Consider the following 20,707-nt stretch of genomic DNA (forward strand, 5'->3'; position numbering starts at 1 on the left):
AGAACACGAGGCAAGGGCGTTATTCCCTGGTATGAGGGCTTTTTGGAATGGAACGACGACTACAGGAGCCGTGCAAGAAAGAAGAGGGAGGAGGAGAAGAAGAGGAAGCTGGAGGAGGAGCAGAGGAAGCAGGACGCAGAACGCCTTCAAGGCCTAGAAGCAAGGCACGCGGACTTGGCACTCAAATTCCAGCAGCAGCAGCAGATCGACTCACTTAGCCAGGAAAGGGGGTCTCAGCAGCGGCAGCAGCAAGCGGATGATCGTCCAGCATTGGATAGCACCATCCCATCCATGCTGAGAAGCAGCATTGGTTCCGCCCCGGCGACGCACTGCTGGATACATACCCTATGAATGACATCATAGAGAACACTAACTGTGAGCTACACTTCAAAATGAAGAACATATCCATGAAGGTGGCGGACGCCGTTGCTTTTACAATTACCCCCGAAGCAACCTTCCATTGCACCCCGATTCCAGCAGGCTATGCTCGTGTCTTGGTTGATGAGGTGGTGGACCCATATTCGGGGCTACAGCTTGACATTCCTGGAGGTGACGACGAGCACACACTGGGAGAGGCCATACATCGTATCATCCTATGGAGAAAGGATTGCATCGTCTTTCGAAATCCACCGACACCGCGTCTGCCGACTCCTCCTCGAAGTCCGCCACCGAGTCAGGGGACTCCCGCTCCTCCAAGTCCACGAACACGTGAGCCGACTCCTCCTCGAAGTCTGCCACCGTGTCTGCAGACTCCCGCTCCTCCAAGTCCACGAACGCGTGAGCCGACTCCTCCTCGAAGTCCGCCACCGTGTCAGCAGACTCCCGCTCCTCCAAGTCCACCAATGCGTGAGCATACTCCTGCTCCAAGTCAGCCATGTCAGCCGTCTCCGCCGCCTCAGCAATCGCAGAAGAGACACGTTGCAGCTATAGTGCGTAGCGGTACGAGTCGAGGTAGTACAGGAGGTACAGGCGGAGGCAAGCGATATAAATATGGTCCAAGCCTCGCTCCTCTTCCTTAGAGGCCTTACGACATGACCGAGGAGCAAAACAAAGCCATAGTGAAGGCCCAAGTGGACGCCCATTTTGGACCGAAATCGGCACCGCCGCCAAGGGAGAAAGTGCCCGAGGAAAAGATTGACCACTTCATTCGTATGTCTAGACCACCAGCTCCCAAGCCTGTTGACTCTGACTATGAGCGCCAACTCAGGAAGGCACATCGAGCACGAGTACAGAGGGAAGCGAGCTCGAGCTCGAGCCAACAAGCAGCTGCCAAAAAATGCGGGAAAACCGTTCCCCGGCTGGGAGAACAGGCGGCGCAATCGACCCCCCGCTTGTTGTGCCAACAACACATGAGAGTACGCGCGCCGTATATTATTGTGGGCAAACCGTTCCCCAGTTGAACAATCTGATAATAACCGAGGAGCATATAAGGAATGCTAAAATGCTCGGTATCAGTGTTTGACAACTCCTCGACATCGAGCCCATGTCCCCGCTTAGAGAGGAGGAAATAAAACGGTAATATGTCCGCGGCCAACCTTTGGTCAAGCCCGAGGAGGTCAAGAACCTCCCAACGAGAATGTATGAATTGCATCAATGGTACATGAACATTACTAAGATTTCCAATCGAGAGTCTCTCATGGTGAATGTCAAGGCGGAGCATTACTTTCATAAGAAAGCTCTGGCCGTTGAGTATACAGAACTGTTTCAATTATTCAATCAAGACGCACTCGACAAATCTCTTATCAGTTGTTATTGTCTGTAAGTGATTTCTTTCTGTAATTTAAGTCTCAAGCTAGCTGTAGTGATCATTTTGATCAATCATTACCTGTAATTATCCTCACTATATTTTTTCTGTGGTATTATGCAGGATGAAGATGTATGAAATGAAAAAATTTGGACGCTATGGCATTGGATTCATTGACCCTAATACCGTTAATGCGTACACATGAAATATTCCAAGTTGTCGAGCAAGTTTAGAGGAAAGCATGCTAGAGTTCTCCAAGCGACTCAATAGCAATGAAGATATACTACTTCCTTACAACTTTCTGTGAGTCACATTGTCTTTTGTACTACAAATTCTGTTTTTGCTTATATATATATGACCGGTTCTACGAGAAAATCTATATATATATATATATAGGGAAAATCCATTCTACCACCCGGTGGTAGTTACCCCACATATCTCATATACTACCATGTGGTACTATATATACAATTTTATTATTTTAAATATGTTCATATAATATATCTAAGATATTTCAAAGCAAGTTACATGAAAAAAAATTGTATATGAACCCATATTTTTTGTTATATTTGTGAAATACGTACATATTTATACGTAAAAAAGAGCATACTAAAAACAAGGTATATACTACCTAAAAATTAGTATATATACTACCTAATCATTGTTATATACTACATACTACACATACATACTCTCGGTTTCGTTAGATACTACATACAACATACAAAACGCAAGTGATGGTAACTACCACTGCTTGTAGGAAACATATATATATATATATATATATACATGCATAACGTGTACAATACGTAGTATCATAAAATACCAGCAAATAAGAAACACAAAATTAAAGAAAAAAGAAATCGTGAACCCAAAACCCCGAAACATTTTAGAACCGATTGATGTTACCAACCGGTACTAAAGGTCTCCCCGCCCCTGGCCCTGGCTCGTGTCACGTGATGGCTCTTTAGCGATGGTTCATGCTGACCGGTACTAGGGTGGGGGGGGGCTTTAGTCCCCACCCTTTAGTGCCGGTTATGAACCGGTGCTATAGACCGATTCTGCGCTAGTGTGAGGAGCTCTGAGGCCGAGCAGGAGGACGGCGGGGCGCAGACCCCCCGCGCGCGGACCACGTGTTCGACACCTAGCAGCAGCTCAGGACGCAAACCCCTGATGCTAGATTCGCCACCCCATTGTCGTTCAACGCTGAGGACCACGACGCCACCATCGGCCTGGAGCACCCGCTCAAGTACCGCCTGGTGAGCCACCTGAAGGACTAGGTCACACGACATGTTGACCTGGCGCAGGTACATCACTAGCAGTGTGACGAGTTATGTGTGTAATTATTTGCTCTTAGACTTGCGATTGCAGTGAGAGACTCGGCTGAGAGTTGCCTAGCAATGTGATAATTTATGTGTTTAATTATTATCTTTCGGGGACCTGCCTAGCAGTGTGTGAGGCTTATCTAGCTGAGGCCATACCCGCCTAATTATTTATCTTTGGGACCTGCGTAGCAGTTTGTGAGACTTATCTAGCAGTGTGATTACTTATGGAAAATGCTTAATTTGATCTCACTGATTATTGTACCCTGACCTCCAAAACTAGCGATACACATTCTAGTGCATATTTTTGAATAATGACGCTCACACATTCACACCTTTGTTATACTGAGCCAAAGAAGCTGGCAATCTCATCATGTCCGTGCAAGTCCATCACTTTAATGAAAAAAAAGTAGACATCAAATCATATATTTGAAGAGAAAATGTTTACCATAAATGTGTATAAATAAATATTCTGATGTATTCAAAAAATGTACACTATGTATGAAAAAATTAGACATGTGTTCAAAGAAAAGAAGAAAAACAAAAGAAGACAGAAGGAATCCTGTGAAAAAGAAGAAAGAAAAAAAAGAAAAACAGAAGAAAACCAATGCAAAACAGTGAAAACCGGATTAAAATCACAAGAAAAATAACAGTATTGGGCTAGCCCAGTAGGCTGACTCAAATATATGTATTGAACAAATTTATTAAATGGCATACTAATAGCATGTTAATAAATAACTAAAAGTATTTTGTTTGGTTCAAAATTTTGTTCATATGGCTCCGGATATCCTTTCATGATTACTATAAATAAAATTTTCATGATGCAAGTCAAAAATATTTCATGGAATCACAAAATATCTTATATTGTGTCTCACACATAAAATTATTTTGTGTTCCAATCTGATATGTTTTAATGAAACCAAATGTTGAAAACTATCAAAAGAGTGTTCACATAGTATTTATGTCTTGGAAAGAAAAATATTCATATGTACGGAAATTAAATATGTTTCCAAGATATGAATAATTAATTAATTACAAAAGTAAAACCGAGCTGCCTACGCCTCTCCGCAGCGATAAAGCTCGTCAGTCATCAGATCCTTCGACGTCATTCAGGAGTACACGCAGACGGTTGTCTACATAAGTGACAGCTGGAAGATGGTGTATCTTGTGTTGGGTTTGTGGTTCGAGGCTGAAAGTTCTGGCTTCCTTCTCCGACGTCGTAGTCATGCAGGGGTGTCAGTTCTGAAGTTGCCCCGGTCTGATTTTTTCAACGACAATGGTTTTGCTTCAGGCAAACTACTTTGGAGGTCCGTAAAGCTGCTGATCAGCGATGGAGCCGCGTCGAGTTCGAGTGAAGAGGTAATCTATCTCCTCTTCCTTAGTGGAGAGGGACAGGCCCTGGTTTTCTGCATAGGATTATCCCATCTTCTCAGTCCTATAATGTCGATGTTTATGTGGCTTGTAACTGAATCTTTATTTTATTAATAAGATACGTATTATCATGCAAAAAGTCATCGTATCCTTGTAAGTACCATATCAGTCCATCGTGTCATGGGCGTAGGAAAGGTATTTTTTTCCCACCTGCCAGGCCGCTTCGACTGTTGGCCCAGCGTATTCAGCCCCGTTCCTATGATGTCGTTTGAGGATACATCATTTACTATCTATCTATCTATCTATCTATCTATCTATCTTTTTTTGAGAGAAAACAAAGCTTTATAGATCAACAACGTCTGGGCATATCGCGCGACACGCAAGCAGTCACTTTAGACGGTACAATAGGATCCCACTCTACACACACATTTGGTGAATAATTTCAACCTATATGGGCTAACTCATGCGCAACAGAATTCATAGTCCGTCTACACGCACTGACACTCCACCTGGAGAACCACATCTTTAATTGAAACTTCATGTCTTCAATGATTGTTGCATATGGCGAGGCGTCGACACGCCGGATATCCATCGCCTCAGCCAGCCGCTCAGAGTCCGTCTCAAAAGTCACTCTGGTAGCTCCTATCTCAGCTGCTGTTGACACCGCCACTGCCAGAGCATTGACCTCTGCTCTGAAATCATCATGAACCTGCTCTTGCCTCCCTGCCCTAGCGATGATGACATGCCATGTGCTATCGCGAGCCACAACTCCCCATCCACTGAAGGAGTTCCCCAGTGTGAAGGCGCCGTCTAGGTTAAATTTAATGACCTCGTCTGCAGGCGGTTGCCACTTCTCGGGGGGCGTTTAGGCTTGGCCGGTTAGAAAACCTGCTCATACTCAAGTGCATCACAGCGTGTTCGCCTAGCAATCTCTGCCACATGCACAGGAAGCTCTCCTTCTTTGACTTTATTCCTGTTGTTCCACCAATGCCACCAAAAGGATATGATTAGCACCCTTTTCTTTTCATCTAGACCCCATAAAGAGTCGAGCATTGCATGCACACTCCCAATCCCCTCGAGCAGTCCGCTCCAGTTCCAACCTCAGGTGCCCCCAAACTTCCTTTACTACCTTGCATTTTATGAACAGGTGGCCACCATCCTCTTCCCCTCTGCCACATAGGAAACAGCTCGACGACTCTAATTTCATTCCGTGTCTCACCAAGTTTGTGCAGAGGGCTAGGGACTCATGCCGGATTCGCCAGGCAAACATTTACAGCTTTGCTGGACAGGGGATCTTCCATATCCGCTTCCAGCTCTGATCCGGACATCTATCAAGTTGGCGTGATCCCGCTGTGCTCGTACTTGGTGCCCCATTTCTTCTTTGTTTGTTCAACTCCGCTAGCAGCTTGTAGGCACTCTTAACTGAATGATTGCCCTTTGTATCAAAGTGCCATGCGATGAAGTCCTCTACCCCCTCCCTCAGTGGGATTTGGAGTATATAGCAGGCATCTTCCGCACAAAAAGTGTCCCTAATTAGGCGTTCATCCCATCCACCCATGATCGGGCTGATCTATTTATCTACTATCTACTATCTATCTATCTATCTATCTATCTTTTATCTACTACCACTATAAAAGCAGGAAAGAGCGGAGAACCAAATCATTTCAACCATCAAAACATGTTAATCTGATGGTCTAGATCGTCTCATAGCATTCTCTTCCGCCACCACCATTCTCTTCCGCTTGCGTGCTCTTGCCTTGCCCGCACCTCCGACATGCTCTTCATGGCCGCCGCCTGGCCCGCCTTAGGAAACCGGCACCATCACGCGACCTGCTGTGGATCCGCTCGAGGGGTAGACGGAGCAGGGCGGCGGTTCTTGCCGGCGCCAAGGAGGGCGAACAGGAGAGCGTCCCGGAGAGGCGGAGACGTACAATTCCGTCGACGCTGCCGCATCTGAGAGCGCCGAGAAGCATGACCTTGAGGTAATTGATTGATGGTGGTCGAGACTCGAGAGCGGCGGTTGGCCCAAAGGAGTTTTTCACGTTCTTCTTGGTTCTTTGGCGCAGGAACCATCGCCTGAGTCGGACGAGGTCGCGGCGGTGTCTCGCAACACGACATTAATCGCCGCGGGAGTTGACGATGGCGCCGGCTCCGAGCCTGTTCTTGGCGCATCGTCGTCCTCGGTGCCGTCGCCCGCGGTGGTCACTCATGAAGACCATCTGGAGAGAAGCAGCACAAGGTGAGTTACTTAGCATACAACTTGTGATGCATTTTTCTGGTTTATAGGTGTGCGTGTGTTCTGATCTGATGGTATTGTTTTTTCGTGTTCTTTCTGTTCTTCAGTGATGGTTAGCGATATGGTTCGGGATTGCATACTGGGCCTGGCAAATAACATTTGGGGGGTCACACACGGCCTTGGAATCCTTTATCTGCACCTCGTTTTTGTTCGACGCAGCCCTGAACATATCATTGTGCCTGGTGAATTATGTATTTATGTATAACTGAAATTCTGAATGAACTCAAGTTGTCATATGGGAGTGCTTGCAATATTCACAGGTTGCAGTTTCTCCAATGCTGAATGTTTAGTCTCTTCCGACTCCAGATTGCCTACGCTTTGACGAAGTCGAACCAGCAGCCGTCGCCCATTACCACAATAAGCACCTCGCTCCCCTCCTCCTCCCCTTTGGACCACCGGTAATTTACCCTGCTTCCTAGCTTCAATTATCAGTTTAAATATGCAAATACTCACCTCCTTTTGCAATCCTGGTCAGTTTAAAATATGGCTATTGAAGATCCATTTATACTTCCACTGTTCCACATGGTTTTAGAATCTGGATAAAATCAGTATGGCAGTAACGTGATTCGTTCAAGTGAGGTGTCTTTTGTAGTCTTGCTGATATACATAAACCATAACCATATTTTGTATGACTCTCAGCATCCTTGGAGTGAAAGATAGTGACTGCATAATGAAGTTTAAATCATATTTCATATGTTTGTTTCGATGATGAATTTTTCTTTTATTTGCTTCTAGGATCAGTTTGGAACCAGCCCTCTAGATTAGAGTAACTGAAAATTGATGTATAATATTAGGTGTGTGATTTTAGTGTGAAAAATGGGCTTAAGTTATTTGAATATTGTCGTATAAAATGTATTTTTTAATTGCCCTTACAAATCAGGAAAAATTATAGTTCCAAGCATTTTGAAGTGAGATCGGATATTGTCGTTTCGTTATTTTTTCAGTTTTTTGCCACATGGTTTTGTTAATCAAAACTATTAAAAAATTGTATTTAACCCTTTGTTTAGCTCAGCTGGTTACTTCTATTCTAAGCTTTACTAACTGTTGAATGTGTGATTCTAGTGTGAAAAATGGGCTTAAGTTATTTGAATATTGTCGTATAAAATGTACTTTTTTTAATTGCCCTTACAAATCAGGAAATATAGTTCCAAGCATTTTGAAGTGAGATCAGATATTGTCGTTTCGTTATTTTTTCAGTTTTTTGTCACATGGTTTTGTTAATCAAAACTATTAAAAAAACTGTATTTAACCCTTTGTTTAGCTCAGCTGGTTACTTCTATTCTGAGCTTTACTAACTGTTGAAAGTGTTATACTTTCAATTAACACTTTATTTTTGTATTGTCCAATTGTGTTTAACCCTTTGCAATTTTTGATTCTTGGATCCCTTCTGTTGTTATACTATTTGTGCTATACTTCCGATTAGCTGTTTTGAAATTCTGAGCTTCCTATCATATTTTTTGAGTTATCCATGTTGTACCCAATGCGTGTCGGGGATCGTTCCCTGTTTAAGGACATAACGAACTCATCTGTAAATAGAAACGCAGAAACTAGTCATACTCAGGTAGGGCGCTCATGTACATTCCACCACTGATGTCCTTGCGGTTTGCTTCCCGTATTTCTTAAGCAAAAGAGTCGTCTTTACTATCATAATTTTGTTTCCTTGCCTAATATTTGAACAGTGCTTAACCTTATATTATTTTTGCACTCATGTTTACTTGTGATAATATTAAGGTTATGATAATGTGTCCATTTTACCCCGCTGGCATATATATGCTTTTAGATGCATTTACTTAATAGTAGAAATGAATAATGTGTTTTTGGTTACATTGTTTCATCAATGGATTTAGAGAGAGGGGAAAAGGTGTGAACATATGTATATGTAACTCATTGGCGTTCATAAGTCTGAAGAATGACCAACGACAACTCAAAACAATGAGAATGGAGTCCTGAAGTTAAATTCCTTGACTATGTACACAAATGCTTAAGTACACTACAAAGTATAAATTTTATTAATTATAGCTTTTCTGAAACCTCAAATACACATTCGTTCGTAATATTTTTTACTTTTATGATTGAGTATTCTATCCATACTCCCTGCAAAATAAAAAGATATTTTATCTAGACACGTGAAATTTCACATCCACGCTTACTAGTGGAAACTAGTAATGGATTAGTGACGTTGTTTGAATATTTTATATGTTTAAACTACATGCTCCGAATACTATTTAACTTTGAACTATGTAATTTTAAATTTGAACTATTTATTCTATGTTTAACCCATGCATTTCTTTCTAGTATTCACGTATAGGAGGGCTGAAATTTGAGGAGTGCCCTTGGAGATGCCTTTAGTGGACTAAACTGGACTGTCATAATAATTCCAATCACCTGCCATGCATTTTACTCTTCAAAATCCAGCCATTCAGTAATGCACATAGAGCGCAATGTGGAACTGGGCGTTCAGTTGTGAAGTAATCAAGGCATTTGTGGCGGCTGGAAGTTTAAAAATTTGCACCAGTTGGACGTTTTCACCAGATGGATTGCCCCACAAAAGAGGAAGTGCTGCTTACAACTGATCGAACTATGTAAATCCCTATATCTACTTCTCATACTGCCCGAAGTACACACCCGAGATGGCCACGAGTATGTTCAGCATCACAACTTCATCGTCCATCTCCGACTTGGTGGCGAGGATGGTTGAGCACTTGCGCAGCATCGACCTCAGCGACGCGCATGTCTCTGCATCCAAGGGCGGCTCAACAGCGACGCATAGCGCAAACAGCCACAGGCAGTCATTCCTTGAGAGTGTATCAAAGCTCTGGATCATATCGATGTAGTTGCGCAGTGTGGCAGCTCTTGAAACTGCGTCCATCTTGCGAATCATCGTCAGCGTCGGGTCGATCTGCGGCTCAAAGCTGATGCCAGGTTTACAGGAGTTCTTCACCGCTCCTGATACAGATGGTCCATCAGAGCTGTCAAGTTCCAAGAATGCCTGCGGAGAAGAGTATTCATACATCACTATAGCAGACATGATTGTCAAAAAGCAGCTAACGACAAAGGAGATTCACGCCAAGTTACTCTAATTGTACCGACTTCAAGTTCAAGTCATCAGAAAGACAGTCAACACCATTTGTCATTGCAAAAGGTGGAGCAGCAAGGTAGTTGTACATCATGTTTCTCCATTTTTAATTTGCAAGGTATGACAGGTTTCTGAATTTAGGAATTTTCACAGGTAACAGTGATTTTACTCTCAACCCCAAGATGCCTGTCTCAACTTCAGGTTTATCAATTAGTTATTGCAAATGACACTAGTAACAGGATATGAGTTTATCAATTACTTCAAGATTTTGCTCTACCATGATAAAAACACCCCTAAAAGTCTACTAGTAGTTATAGCATAGTAGTACGGTGCCCTGTTGCTATCTAAAATATTTTGAACATGTGCCGTTAAGATCTGGGCGCTTGACAAAATCAAATATTAAAAATTGTAAATGAATCGAAATAACTATGTAGATACAGTTTAATTTTTTACTTCAAACAGGGAGTAGCAGCCAAGGCCAAGACACACATAGTGTTTCCTTCACGACTATAATTATGAAAAGGGGAACAAAGCTTTTATGCACAGTGGTACATTTAAATGGAAATATAGCTTACCAGCCTTGTCTCTGAAAAATAAGTAATAAATGAGTCCTCCCATTCCTTTGATGCACACAAATCAGGTGAACACTTAGGTATGTCAGGAATTTCTGGCATATAAGGTGTTTGCTCCTTTCTAGCTGCACTCAAATCTATCTTGGCCACCTTCACTTTAGGAATCTGGTTAGCTTCCCACCTGTAAACATAATCAAAGGAATAATCATTAAAGCAATAATAATTTTGCATCAAAAGGAACATGGCCAAATGTTTATCCACAGAAGTTAAGAAAAAAAAGACAAATATTTTGCAAGATGAAATCAACGATACCCTTGCCTCTAATTTCTTTATTCGACAGACAGTGCGGTTTCTATTACGTTTAGGCTCATATAGATGCTTTGAGCTATGCAGATACATGATTATGCACTATAGAACTGGGTCAGCAGAACAGATGTGTTGCAAGAAAAATTGATGAAATGACAGCTCAATAAGAATCGCAACACAAGTGAGATACTTGAGAGTGAAACTGTACCATATTTCTTGATCTCGGGAACGAGATGAGAAGGGGAACTGCAGATCTTTCCCATTTGCTGTTCTATTGTCCAAGTGCTAAAACTAAGCTCTTACATATTGATCTGGTAACTAATATAAAGTTTGTATTTCAAATCTCTCAGGTTTGCGTTCCATAGCACTATGTCAACCCATAGATCATATGCAACACCATTGCATGCATACACACTGGCATCTAAGCGGTGGTCTGGTCTCGCTGCCCACTTGCCATTTTTTGTACGAAGAACTTGCATATCAGATATATTAATGTTAGTTAATGCATCTATGAACTCAATTAAGAGAAAGAAAATTCAGAGATATTAATGCACAATCCATCCCTCTGCTTTCCTAAGCCTTAGTTGTTCCTGCTAGAGCTCCAGCAAGATGAGCTGGTAACATTCCCTTCTGGAACATCGATAGCAACAAAAAAAACATTGGTGGCAAATTAACTAAGAGGTTAAAAAAATCATATTACAACTGCAATGTTCACTAGTTTCAGGCAATCGTGAATTTTGGTACAAGACTTGCAAAAGCAAGCCAGGATTGTAAAAATAATAATAACTTATTAGGTTACATAGATTTCTACTTCCACTTCCATGAGAGCTAGAGGCACGGCAAGTAAATTTTCTCCAACAGGATTTCTAATAGAATGATGATAATGATGTTGGCTCTGAAAATAGAAATCTAAATACCAGAAGAAAGCTATTCAGCGAGCACCAAAATTACGATTTACGAAAGAAAAACATGAAAACATACAAGGAAGCTGGCGCCAGCACCTACATTTACCAGTAATCTAGGGTGACAATCAGGCAATTATATGCTCCTAACAGCTGTCAGCTACTCACTCGGGGTAAACATTCACCACATAATGACAACACGAAATGCACACACGCACTTCAAAGGCCTCCTAGATCCAACCAATCGACCAGGATGATGAGCAAAGCATACCTGACACGCCGGAGATACTCGAAACCATCGAGCGGCTCGCCAGACTCGAAATCAGGCTCCCCATCAACCGCAAAGGCAGGCTTCAGAATGCCATCATACTCATCATCACTGTCATCTTCATACTCCACATCCCCGCCCTGATCAAACGGCTCCCCGGTCGCCTGATGAACCCCCGAATCACCATTCCTCCAGGCACCCATCTCTACAAAATCACAAGCAAAAGGAACAATTACTATCTAAACAAGTGGAGTAGTACTCTGTAAACCTAAAGGGGTCCGAGCCCCGCGGCTAGGTTCGCAAGCGCGAAATCAAGAGGGGGTTCAATACCGGACAACTGGTGCGCCGCCGCCTCGGGCCTCTTCTTCCCGCCCCCGGAGACCTTCTTCCCCCTCCTGGTCAGCGGCTCGTCGGAGGCGAGGAGGCCGTCGTAGTCCCCGGAGAAGCCCGCGGCGGCGAGGGCCGCGTACACCTCGGCCCACCGCAGCGCCTGCGCCTCCCGCGACGGCGCGCCGCTGAGCGCCTCCAGCTCGTGCCTCGTGTACCTCATCGCCCCCGCCGCCAGCACCTCCTCCACCTCCAATGACGGCGGCAACAGAGCACGAAGGGTTCGAGTTTCCATTTTTTTTCCACCAAACCCCACGGGCTCGGCTCGCCTCGCCGCCTCTCTCTTCGTGGGCTAGCAGTTGGGCCTGGCTCGGACGAGGCCCAGTTGATTCGCATCGTGGGCTGTATAAAATAGCGAAGGGGTGACGCGGCCGGCACAGAGCCGCAGACGTTCGCACCAACTCCTCTGAACTCTGAAGCCTGGACGGAGCGGAGAGGAAGGGGAGAGATCACCGACCGGCGGCGAGGCGAGGGGAGGGGAGATGGCCGGAGGAGAGGAAGGGTGGAGGAGGAGCGGCATCGAGGTGAGCACCCTGCAGTTCGGCTACGACGGGGAGGCGCCGCTCTTCGCGCGCTTCAACCTCCGCGTCGCCCCCGGCTCGCGCTGCCTCCTCGTCGGCGCCAACGGATCCGGTAAGCACCTCACCCCCACCGCTCACCACGAGCCGCGAAATCTACTTTGATGCTGCTCCTGTCCGGTGATTGTATGGTTCGGACGGGTCCTTCTGCTGGGCACCTTGTGGCTTGCCTAGCTGCCGGATGATTTAGGCACGAATGTTCAGACTTCAGGGGATTGATTGATGTGACTGCGTGAGGCTCCGTTAACGTGCTAGATGTTGTTCTTTCTGCGTTTGCTAGGACTGGGCTAGAATGTAGTGATTGGTCTGTAATTTGGTTGTTGCCTCAAGAAGTCAGGATTGCTGTGTGGTGGCCTGGTGAGGGTTTTCGTGTGCTCTGTCCGTTTAAATGGCCTCTGTTTTGAGGGGAATGGTGCTGTAGTTAAAATGTTGGGATTCTTCAGGCGGGGCTGCGGTTGTGTCGTGCATTTGTGCTTGAGATGGAACTGGCTCAATAGTATGAACACAACTGTGAGCACAGATTAGCTAATTATATACTAGGGGGGGGTGATCGAAAAGGGCACTGCACTGGAATGGATGAAATGCTGGCCGATACTTTTTGTATGGTATGGCCTATTGAATTTTCGTTTGCGGTTCTTTTGTCGTGATATTGAGCATCGCGTCCGTCAAGGTTTGGGCATCTCCTGTCTTTCTTTCTCATACAGATTGAAGGTGGTAGAGCTGTGGGATTTCTTGTCCAAGGGATGCCCTTCGTTCAGCTTTAGCATGGGTTTTAGGCAGCTTGTACTGTAAATGTCATGTGTGACACATTTTTTTATTGGAGATTACCGTCTCTGGAATTTTTCATGATAACCGTGTGGCACCAGTAGATCGCTATGCCAAATTCCAAAAGGGGTGCTGCCATAACAGAAGGAAATTCTTTGTCCATTCTGAATTAATCTGCAAACACGTGTACAATGCATTGTTGCTGACTTGCTGATGTATGTTTTGTTCTTATCTTGGATGAGTAATGTCTTCTACACAAATTTATGTACCTGTTTATTTCAAACTGCAGGCAAGACCACTCTCTTGAAGATTCTTGCAGGAAAACATATGGTTGGAGGAAAGGATGTTGTCCGTGTTCTTAATGGTTCTGCTTTTCATGACACACAGTTCGTGTGCAGTGGTGACCTTTCCTACTTGGGTGGTTCGTGGAGTCGGAATGTCAGTTCAGTTGTAAGTTCCCTCTTTTTTTACTTGTTATAAGAACTAGAAATTTAGCTCTTGCTTGCTATCTTCATTATTGATGTTTGCCTAACTGAGCATTTTCTTACTTTTCAAATGGCTTTCTCCAGAAAATCTCATGGGAGCTATTTTTAATTACTTAATGCCGGCTGAACTAATATAGTGGCCTTTGTCCATGTTGTTTCAGTATCTATAGATATTCTAGGTGCTTGACTGAATATTGTAGCTGCAGCGAACCTTTTTCCATAAAAAAGTTGTTAGAATTCCTCTTTCCCTACTTCATTAATTAATAATTGATGTATGACCAGCTTGTCGACAGCACTTTTTATGCGTGCTTTATTTGTCAGAGCAATGGCTTTGTATCTTACATGCAAGTAATTTTCTCAGGGTGATGTTCCACTACAGGGCGATTTCTCTGCTGAGCACATGATATTTGGAGGTATTCTACATGCAGCATGCTCATCATATCCCATTATTTGTTTTATATGGATGGAACATGGAAGCAATAATGTGTGCACATACTGTTTATTCCTTGAATTAACTTGTATCCATTGATGCTTCAAGCATTCCTTGTAGTTAATTTCCTGCTGTCATGATATGTTTATTTAAATCATTTTACTTCCACATTTGTGGTTTAGCTTTATCGAGTTTCGTTTAATCATCTCAGTTAAAATCCACTGAAATCCATGTTACTCTTATTATTACTGCAAATAGGTAATTGATGTTATTGACAGTACATGTAAATACACCTTTCTTCCTCCACCCTGAAACATGAGCAGTTGATGGAGTTGATCCTGTTAGGCGAGAGAAGCTGATTGATCTACTAGATATTGATCTGCAATGGCGCATGCATAAAGTTTCAGACGGACAGCGCCGCAGGGTACAAATTTGCATGGGCCTTCTTCATCCATACAAGGTGATGCTCTATTCCTAGTTTTGTGTCGATTATTCTGATATATACTCCTGACTGCGTCTCATACTGTGTTCTTGTACCAAGTTGGGTGCTTCTTGATCAGATACTTGTTTCTTTGATTATCCTGAGGCTCTGAGCCTTTCTCGGTGTATTCTTTTGCTAGGACAGAAAAGTGAGTTTACTATGCAATAGCCAAACTGCCAAAGGCAAAAGGGCTGTTTGGGTGTAATCTAGTGCAAAGAAAACCACAGCCACATGATCAGTGATCATTTGACCACTAAACTACCCTTGTATCTGTCATATTACCCTCACAATTAACCCTGGAACTGCCACTATTTATGTCTTCGCTCCTCAGCGAGCCAAGAAACAACTTTACTCACTTCATTGCCCATCAGTTGTGAAGAATAATAGAAACTTCATTGGAAGGACTCTTGATTGATAGTGTATATTCAGTCACCAAGTGTGATTGAGTTAGAACGAGTTTGTTGTTGAGTGACTTCAGTCAGTTGTGATCCATGCACATATATAGCCAGGTGACGAGTCAATGTGCAGATGGGAAACGTCTGTCTTTTAGCTAATTCGCAGATTGACAAAGAAAGGTTTATATAGCCAGTTTATTCAGAGGGTCACCAAAACCTGGTCCATTCCTTTGAAATGAGATTCTTGTAGTCTACTACTCTACTTTACAATGGGTCTCACTTGAAAACACAATATTCCGAAGTTTGTTTTATTAAAACATCTCTGATGCCAATACAGGTACTCTTACTCGATGAGATCACCGTGGATCTCGATGTCGTGACCAGGATGGATCTCCTCGACTTCTTCAAGGAAGAGTGCGAGCAGGTAACGGTTTTCAGTTCATTCTAGCTTTTTTCCCAGCCCACACTTTTCTGATTGCATAACACGGAAGTTTCTTCTCAGAGAGAAGCCACGATTGTCTACGCCACCCACATATTCGACGGGCTGGAGACATGGGCCACCGACATCGCGTACATCCAAGAGGGCGAGCTGAAAAAGTCGGCGAAATACTCGGACATCGAAGAGCTGAAGACGGCCAAGAACCTTCTGACGGTCGTGGAGTCATGGCTGAAGTCCGAGACCAAGCTCCCAAAGAAAGAGCCCGCGCGCGTCGAGAGCCAGCCCAGGCGCTCCTCCCCGTTCGACGCCTCCCCTTTCCGAGCGTCGCGCCACATGGCCTACTACCGATGATGATCGTGTAAAACCTCTACACCCATTCCGGTGTCATACAACTCTGGAGTCTGTATCTTTCTTCTTTCTGTTCCTCATCCATCCCTGTATACGGCAATGTATCTGTCTAAAAAACAAACAAGTCGAGCTTAATTATCCTATCCCCATGAGGCCATTACACTCATTTTTTACTGTACCGCGTTCTCAAGATTCTCATCTAAATACAGATTATACAGTGCTACATGAATGCATTCGTTCATTCAGTATTTCAGTCCCTGTCTTTCTGTGAGGAAGTCTCCATGTATGCTGACAAATTTGCTGCCCCATTTATCACCAGAAAGCAGAGTGCACCTGTCTCCTCAACCTCATCCAGCCACTTAACTGTATCAACATTGTTAAATCTACTTACAGCGCATTCATATCATCATCATGCCATGCGGTGTAACCACGGCGATTTTCGTCCGGTTTTCAGTTAATTAACTGGGCAACCACTCTTCCTTGTCAACGCGATGGAGCAAAACTTTTACCTCATCCTGCGTGATCAAAGCAATTATATCCTGCTGTTACTCCTGAGCAAATGTGTTAATGCCTCTGATACTCCTTGATTGCCTGTTGTACGAATGTGCTCCGCTTCAACGCGTGGAGTTCCAGGCGCCAGTTGCGGAGACGCGTCTCATCTCATCCGGTTGGTGCGGCTCCGTGCGTTCCCCGGTCGCTGTCCGCTTGCCACATTTGCACACCACCCTTGATCCTTTCTAACTAACCCAGCCTCGTCCTCCTTAGTCTAATCCCTCTAACTTAATCCGACCGTGACGTGCTCCACGTGGGGAGCCAGTCAGTGTGCAGGGACGGTCTCCGTCTGTCGCCATGATTATATCGCCGTCCTGGGTTCCTGGCTGACATTGACCTCACTAATCACGGGGGTTCGCCGGTTAACTGACGGGGTTTACTAATCGGCGACGGGATTATCTTTTGTGTTCTCTCGGAACCAACGGCTCGCGGATGGCTCCAACTTGCGCACCGGCCAGCGCTAGGAAAATCGTTTCTGTCACACACATCTTCTTACCTTAAGATAACATCTTCAGTCTCATTGGTTGCATCCACAGCGCAATGCAATGCAATGCAGACGGTGTAACTCTCAATCGAGCTTTATAAGTACCACCCCCTCCGTCCCACATCAAACTAGCTTGCAACAACGTGGACGGAGGGAGTACCTTTACAGTACGGGCACTCGATGGTTTTTTGCTTGCTTTCGACCCTTTTGTATTTGTATCTAACAATGATAATGATACCACCTCGCATTCCATGGTGGGTGTATCTATGGTACCTCAGCAACTAAATATAAGACTGTTTTATGGTTAATTTATTACTCCCTCCGGTCCAAAATATAAGTTGTACTAGTTTTTTTTTTAAGTCAAGCCTCTCTAACTTTGACCAAGTTTATTAAGAATTATTATCTGCAGAAAAAAAAAGTTTATTGAGAAATATATGAATGTCTACAATACAAAATCATCATTACATTCTTCATGAAATATATTTTCATATTTCATTTATTTAGTATCATAGTTGTTGACATATTTCGTTATAAACTTGGTCAAACTTAGTAATGTTCTTACCTAGTAGTTAGTAGTAGTAGAAACATGCATGGGGAACCTTCCCGGTAATCTCATATATTTCGCAACGGAAGGAGTACTAATCAATCAAGATATATTTTCAAACCTTACCGATAGTCTGACATATTTTGGACCGGAAGAAGTCTTCTTGAAAAACTAGCACACCTTATATTTTGAAACGGGGGGAGTACTAATCAATCAACATTTTTACAATATTCTGAGCTAGTTAGTAGTAGTGCAAACATGCATGGAGAACCTTCCCGATGATCTCATATGCACTATTATGAAAACATAGCAATCGCATGAGCCATGGAGGACGTTTTTCCTTTATGATATTCATTATTGATGGAACATTTTCTTTTCTCTTTTCTGGGATTCTCCCTCACATCTCCACCCCACGAATTGCTAGACCTTTTTCTTTTGCGGGGACACATATTGATGGAGTTGAGAACATATTCAGTACTTTTCTCTTTATTTATAGTGCTTCTATGCTACGCAAGTACAAATGCTGTAGACTTCCAAAAATAAGTTGACATGACATGTCACACAGCGTCAAGTCCAAACTCGATGTACCGATCGAGGAAGCCAAAAGAACAATGTTTCTCTCTTTACTTTACTTTATTACTTTACCTATTAATGTGTGATTGGTCGTTACTCGCTTATTGTACACTACAATGCTCTGTTGCATCAATCAATTGCAGTTCTATGCGGCTCCATGGAGGTCTTCCTCCTCTTCACGACCTCACATCAATCTTTGTTGCTTGATGTATGTTTCGGTGTTAGTCGTCAGGGCTTCGGTCGGCGGACGGTATGGCTTCGACAACAGTGGTGGCTACGACGAACAAGCGTGCTCCAAATCCTCCCCTTTGATGGGACGGCTTCCTTCCCCCCCTCAACAACGGCAGATCTGGAAAGCTCGTGTGTGCATACCTGGATCGTGGATCTCGGTGCACGTTTTTAGCCTCCAGGCAAGGTTGCCGAGGTTGCGGCGCGACTACATTGGAATGAAGCGAGCTTCGGTCCTCAGGGCAAGGGTGGCCATCTTCCTCTACTCCACGAGGTGACAGAGACAACAAGGGCCAAAGGGTGCACCGTTAAACCCATCATCGCTTGAGGATCCACGTCGTCGGTGCTTCTCGACAGAGTTTGATGACTTATCGGCTACTTGCATTGATGTTACTTTCCTGTTTCTGATGCGTGATAACATGTGTGTCCGAGAGGAAGAAGGCGGATGATTTTTCAAGGATGATACTGTATTTTTATTTTCTCCCACGACGTACTTATAATGAGCATTATCTAATTTGAGCACCAACCCTTCCGAAGAAAGATATGACATTTTACTTTTTCTCCTCTCTTGTTCTCTCGCATCCGCACCACACAAATTGCTCGGGGGAGAATATATTCAGCCTGTGTACGCAACGCAAGTGCAAACCGGGCACGCCTAAAAAGCGACGTAGGCTGCCAAAAATACTCGGCAAGACCGATACGCGGTTCTTTTGACACATCACAAAATGTAAGCCCAAACCGGATGTACATTCAGGCCGTCGAGGAAGCCAAGAGAACAAAAACGTATGCTCCTCTTTGCGTCGCTAGCGTGCACTACAACGCTCTCCCGCGTCGTCGATCCCGTCGCAGTCCATGCAAGTAGCAGTAACAAAATCGCCACGGCATCTCCGTCAAAACCCAACACGAGGAGAACATGCGTGACGGGAACGAGGATCCCGCCGTGGATGCCAAGTTGCCAAACCCTCACGAGCAAAACATGGGCGAATTGAGCCCGGGGTCTCGTCAAGAAGACCAAGAAAGAGGCAAGAAGACTAGGGTTAATAATTAATCAATCGGCGTGCACGACGAAGTTACCGCCGCGTTCCGTCGCCGCGCGCACGGCACTCGGCCACACCACGCGACGTCAACGGCCGGCCACCGCCCTCCCAGTCCCAGGCCGGGCCGTCCGTCCATCCGTTCCCTGGAAGCCCTGAGATCGGCGTCGTCACCGGCCGGACGCGGGCGGCGCAGGCTGGCCATGCGTCCGTCCGGCATATCCGTCCCCGTCAATGTCATAGTCGCTTGTCTGCCGTGAAGAGCATCAATTAATGGCCACCGTCGCGTTCCGCATTTGTTTCCCACCTACATGCGTCAAATCCCCTCCCCCGTCTCAACACACACACCCCTTCATAGGTGTCACCACACACCCTCTCCCCTCATCCCCATCGCCGGACCGCCTTCTGTCATCTATTCCCCATCCCCGTCGCCTGCACAATCACCCCAATCGATCATGTCGGTGCGGCCGCACCCTCCATGCAAACCTTTTGTTGCCAAGACCGAAGAGGACCACACCAAGAGAGAATTAATGGAAGAGCGCGTGGGAATTCTTGGAGGTTGAATCAGCCGTCAGCCGCTCTCAAGTACTTCCACCGCATCTCGATGGTCGCCCCCACGGAAATGGAAGCCGTGCTCACACCGGTCTTCAAGGATGTGGCCTTGCCCCGCATCCGAGACACACCTGCATTCACTGAATGCATGGCCATAGAAAGTCGGCGCAGCTGAAGCCTTCCCCCGCCTACGAGGTTACTTCCAAGAGAAAGAAGAGCCCATAGTTCAAGGAATCAACGTGAGTCTCTTTAAGGTTGTTCATCTCCTGGTTGTTTCTTTGAATCCATTTTGTAAATCCTAGGGTAAACCAGTGATGAAATTTGGTACCAAAAACCTTCCATGCCGAGGAATGAAATTGAACTGATGTCCGAATCACAAGTGGGACGCACATGAAGGAACAGAAAATGAAGGCCACGTTACGATAAATATGTATTCGCGCACAACCACCGCAGCTTCCATATCCCCTATGGCGGCCGGCGGTAAGGCGGACCTGCTATAGATGCCCTTAGTTGTTAGGGTTTTGTCGGTGGACACTGTGGCTTTGGCAACAGTGGTGACTACAACGAATGTGTGT

At 44.7% G+C, this 20,707-nt stretch overlaps 2 protein-coding genes across 2 annotated transcripts; one reads left to right on the top strand and one right to left on the bottom strand.

Annotated features, from left to right (window-relative positions):
- Positions 1-9,173: 9,173 nt before the first annotated feature.
- On the bottom strand, positions 9,174-12,502 carry LOC123128900 (uncharacterized). The gene is made up of 4 exons (XM_044549015.1): positions 12,188-12,502; positions 11,861-12,062; positions 10,385-10,562; positions 9,174-9,722 (listed from the first exon to the last, which is right to left on the bottom strand). The coding sequence occupies exons 1-4, from the start codon at positions 12,477-12,479 to the stop codon at positions 9,330-9,332; spliced, it is 1,065 nt and encodes a 354-aa protein (XP_044404950.1). The 5' UTR covers positions 12,480-12,502; the 3' UTR covers positions 9,174-9,329.
- Positions 12,503-12,609: 107 nt separating this feature from the next.
- LOC123128901 (ABC transporter I family member 19) lies at positions 12,610-16,418 on the top strand. Its single transcript, XM_044549016.1, has 6 exons — positions 12,610-12,877; positions 13,877-14,037; positions 14,434-14,485; positions 14,826-14,962; positions 15,716-15,802; positions 15,881-16,418. The coding sequence occupies exons 1-6, from the start codon at positions 12,727-12,729 to the stop codon at positions 16,166-16,168; spliced, it is 876 nt and encodes a 291-aa protein (XP_044404951.1). The 5' UTR covers positions 12,610-12,726; the 3' UTR covers positions 16,169-16,418.
- The last annotated feature ends 4,289 nt before the right edge of the window (positions 16,419-20,707 follow it).

The sequence above is a fragment of the Triticum aestivum genome, chromosome 6A (genome assembly GCF_018294505.1).
Source record: "Triticum aestivum cultivar Chinese Spring chromosome 6A, IWGSC CS RefSeq v2.1, whole genome shotgun sequence".
NCBI classification, from domain to species: Eukaryota; Viridiplantae; Streptophyta; class Magnoliopsida; order Poales; family Poaceae; genus Triticum; species Triticum aestivum.

Coding starts and splice junctions, on each gene's coding strand:
- LOC123128900 (XM_044549015.1), bottom strand. CDS start 12,479: ATGGAAACTCGAACCCTTCGTGCTCTGTTGCCGCCGTCATTGGAGGTG. Junction 12,063..12,187: donor GGCGGCGCACCAGTTGTCCG/GTATTGAACCCC, acceptor GTGATTTTGTAG/AGATGGGTGCCTGGAGGAAT. Junction 9,723..10,384: donor ATTTTTCAGAGACAAGGCTG/GTAAGCTATATT, acceptor TCTTCTCCGCAG/GCATTCTTGGAACTTGACAG.
- LOC123128901 (XM_044549016.1), top strand. CDS start 12,727: ATGGCCGGAGGAGAGGAAGGGTGGAGGAGGAGCGGCATCGAGGTGAGC. Junction 12,878..13,876: donor CGTCGGCGCCAACGGATCCG/GTAAGCACCTCA, acceptor TTCAAACTGCAG/GCAAGACCACTCTCTTGAAG. Junction 14,963..15,715: donor GCCTTCTTCATCCATACAAG/GTGATGCTCTAT, acceptor ATGCCAATACAG/GTACTCTTACTCGATGAGAT.